This window comes from Cannabis sativa, chromosome 2, assembly GCF_029168945.1.
Source record: "Cannabis sativa cultivar Pink pepper isolate KNU-18-1 chromosome 2, ASM2916894v1, whole genome shotgun sequence".
Taxonomy (NCBI): domain Eukaryota; kingdom Viridiplantae; phylum Streptophyta; class Magnoliopsida; order Rosales; family Cannabaceae; genus Cannabis; species Cannabis sativa.
The window spans coordinates 53,402,941-53,407,441 of NC_083602.1; the positions used below are offsets into that span (position 1 = coordinate 53,402,941).

Here is a 4,501-nt window from a genome sequence, read left to right on the forward strand (position 1 = left end):
TACATCTTTTTTGGTAAAGTCTTATTTTATCATTATTATTAGAGTGTGAGACACAATGTATACTAATTATTGTCAATCTAGAAAGGTATCTTCTTTTGGATTGAATTATTGTTCACTTTTTATATTATTAATTTCTTTTTAATAAAACAACGATCATCAATAGATGTTATTTTATATTGCTAGCTAGCTTTAAAAAATACCCTTTAGTAGTAATAACAATATAAATTTTTCATGACTAAATAATACTTTTAATTACTATAAACACTACAAGAAATGTCACTATCAGTACAATTCACTATTGCGCTGGTAAAGGTAAAAGTAACTTTTACCAGCGCATTTCGAAAACTGCGCTAGCAAAAAGGTTAAAGTTTTACCAGCATACATTTGCAGTGGTTAAAATCTAACTTTTACCAGCGCATTTACGCGCTGAGAAAAGTCATCTTTACCAGCACTTTTCGTTTTATGCTGGTAAAAATTCTAATACTAACATTGATTCGCCAACCCCCTTTTGCCAACACATCACAAGAAAATTCTATTTTACCAACGCAATACTAATTTTTGTCAGCACAAAAATGTGGTAGTAAAAGTGACATTTCTTGTAGTGAAATAATTACTAAATGTTACTAGAAAGTAAATTTTATATATAAATTGTTACTAATTTAATTTTAATTGTAATTAACAAATTATAATTATTGCTTTAAATAATAATTTAGCAATGAATTTTTTTAATGATAATGATAATATTTTTTTAGTTATAATTTTTTTTTTTACTTTTAGTTACAAATTTTATTGTAACTATAAGTAAATGTTTTTGTAGCAGCTATATTTCTATAGAGCTTCTATTGAAGGCCCTATATATTAATTAGTTTGTAAAATTATTTTTTGGAGTAAATCTAGCTGATTCATAAAAAAACAATATTTTTGTAGGGTAGGATATATGTTTGTGAATGTGGAAGAAAATTGTAAAAAGAGCACCATCATACTTATGTTATATTTATATAATAACTAAAAATCCGTTGTGACTAGCTATTAAATATTTATTAATGTTGCTAAATGTATTTTTATTACAACAACTTAATCAAACATGTAAATAAGTTTTTTTTTTTTTAATTTTTTTTTTCTGAATCAGTATATAAAACCTTTTTAGTTTTCTTATTATATGTAAGAATATTTGCTGCAAAAGTATATAAATTATTATATTTGTAGCAATCAATAACAAGTTAATTAACGTCATTCTTACTGTTCTACTATAGTCCTACGTAGCATGCTTATAATTTCACGCACATATATCTATCTAAACTTATAGGAATGCAAAAATAATGAAAGACGATCAGCTTTGTACAACATATTTCAGTCTCCAACTATAACGTACTCTCTTTTCTATTATTATATCTATATATGTACTAGTCTTTCTTTTTGTTTTTATTTTAAGAAAAGTGATCGAAATTCATACATAGTAGGTCCTAATTAATTAAAAGCTGTATATAGTAGTTTTAATATATAATGAACCATGAGGTGGTGTTGGCCGGTGATGCATCTTGCCCACATGCATGACTGATTCCTTTGATAATACATAAATATATATAAATATTTATATATAGTTTATGATAACATGCACTTATAGTTTGTGTTGACAAAAAAATGTTAGGTTATCAACCAATTCCGGCATTCTCATATTTTAAAGCCTCCAAATACTATTTAATTTGGGATTTGAACCAGAAATTGATGAGGACATCAAAGCATCGCATGATCTCAACTTATGATCTCTAGCTAGCTAGCTAAGGCCAGATTCACATTAATAATTCAAATTACAATTACATATATGTTTAGTTTTCTAACTTAATTTCTTGATGCTTCACTTCACAGAAATATTAGAAAAAGCTGCTTTATTTGATTATTATATTATTACATAATATCAACAGTAATTATATTCAAATGAAATTAATTGTGGTGAAGGGTTTGGTAATTGTCACAATCTCATTTTCCCATTTGATATAAGTTGACCGTGCATGTTGATTCATTATTAATTAAAATCCTCCAATAACAATAAATCTCATTCCATTTTCCTCTCTCATAAAAAATATATTAATTGTTAAATCAACAAAGTAATTAATTTTATAAAGTACCCAAACTAAGTCATACACAGCATGTTAGAAAGAATATATATATAGATTTATAACATGTATACTACATTGAAACTAGCAATTAAAAGCTCTCTCTCTCTCTCCTCGCCTTATAATTATTATTATAGAATCAATAATTACTAAAAATGCTCACAAGTAGTACTACTACTAGTACCCCAGACCTTACTCATAACTCACTCAAAATTTTCACTCATCCCAAAGATCAATACAAACTACTCTTCTCTAATTATAATAAGCATCTAATGATGAAGAGGGACTTATCCATATCCACTACTACTAAATCATCATCATCATCATCATCATCAATGGATCAAGATCAAAACTACCATGGTGGATCTTCAGCTTCAATCCCATTCATGTGGGAATCTCAACCAGGAACACCAAAAGTTAAGCTCAGAGAAAACCCTTTACCTCCTCTTACTCCTCCACCTTCCTATTGTTACACTACTACAAAAAAATCTTCATCATCAAATGTTAAAACTAGAAAAAAGACCTCATCATCAAAACCAAATCTTATACGCACTATTTTCCCAAAACATGATACCTCTACTACTAAAAATACCACTAGACCACGTAATAATAATAATAATAATAATAATATTTTCCCTTCTTCTCCTAATAATTATTCTCTTTCATCACCATCTTCTTCCTCATCACTCTCCTCTTCTCCAAGGTCATTCTCCTACTACTCTTCTTCATCGGTACCGTCTTCTCCGGCTTGTACTAAACACCGCGGTGGTGGACGGCGGTGGAGAATGATGTCATCTAGTCCGAGGCGGCTTTCGGTAGATTCTAGGGTTAATAATTGCCATGATCATGAAGAGAATTATGAGGAGTATGGTGGCCATGATCATGATGATGAGTCTTCACCTGTTTCCATTCTCTGCTTTAATGGCCGTAGTAGTGGGGCCAATAATGTACGGTCCAGATCAAGTTGTTACTCATCCTTCATAAAGGTACTGCTTAATCACAAATAATAATTGGTTAATAATGATAATCATCACTACAGTTTGATTAAAAAAAATAGCTAGCTTGATTCTCTATATTAATTTTGGGGAATATTGAGCTAGTACTCTTATTATTAATTAGTTGTAACATTTTTCGTTTTATTGTAACCAATTGGAAAAAAATATATGATCAATGATATGATGATCTCAATTAGAGCTTAATTATAATGATACTATAATACAAGTTTGGGGATTATTAGTGATTATGTTATGTATACGTATGATCATGCTGTAATTTTGAAATTTTTGTTGTCAATTTTTTTAATTCATGATGATATATGTACGTGACCATTTTCGGTGAAATTTTTGATCGTTACGTCAGAAGATTATTGAAATAATCAAATTTTATCTTTGTGATCAAGAAATGTTGCACGGTTCTACATTGAGAGTGAAATAAATAAACAATAATTTATTAGTTTGATACATTCAAATTTATGATTACTTTATTTGTATATATATGTGAGTGTGTGTGGTAGTCGGTTTATTATTTGTCTTCTTCTTTTTTAGTTATAAGATAATATTATAAATTGTTGGAATTGAATATGCCATTATTCATGCCTCATTATCAATTCATATTATATTATAAGTCAAACTAGTGCAAAAGCTTACTATTATTACTTCAAATAATCGAAAAGGTATTTCAAATTTTGGACTCATTCAAATCTATTAATTAATTAATAATGTGTCTCTTTTGCTTGTTTTTACGTATAAATACGCGTGATCTAAAGTATACTACAACACTACTTTTCGTTTCAAAAAAAGAATATATATAGAACACTTTGTGATTTTTTAAATAAGAGAAAAAAAATAAAGAGGCAAATATGAAAACTTTGCAATTTGTCTAGGGAATGCAGTCATCATTATCTCAACATCATTTGAATCCCAACAAATTTTAATTTATAGCTTGTAATTTTCTAATTATTAAGTAATCGTTCAAGTCAAGTCCATAACCAGAAAACAGATCTAGATCGATTGAGAATTGCATAAATATATGTATAAGATTTCTCATATTATATATTTAATATGCATGGAAATGATAAATTAGCGATTATTATTATTAGTAGTCGTAGTAGTTAATTCGTTATTATAAATTTAAATTGTTAGAGTGAATTTGTCTTTGATTTTGATCTCAAATTAATATATTAAACAAACATACATTTTCTGACTTGCTTTAATTGAGACATGTGAATTCGAAAAAGTGGATAAAATAAGGGCCAAACAGAGAGTTGGAAAGCTTCTTATGCCCTTTGAAAGTTTGGTAGCTAATATATTTTAAAAGAGAGAGAGAACATTAAACCTTCCACAGAATCATCACACATGGCGGTTTTTGTACATTCAAATTTATTTCTT

At 28.0% G+C, this 4,501-nt stretch overlaps 1 protein-coding gene across 1 annotated transcript; it reads left to right on the plus strand.

Moving 5' to 3' along the window:
* Positions 1-2,178: 2,178 nt before the first annotated feature.
* LOC115720929 (uncharacterized) lies at positions 2,179-3,597 on the plus strand. Its single transcript, XM_030650140.2, has one exon. The coding sequence runs from the start codon at positions 2,270-2,272 to the stop codon at positions 3,119-3,121; it is 852 nt and encodes a 283-aa protein (XP_030506000.2). The 5' UTR covers positions 2,179-2,269; the 3' UTR covers positions 3,122-3,597.
* Positions 3,598-4,501: the final 904 nt, after the last annotated feature.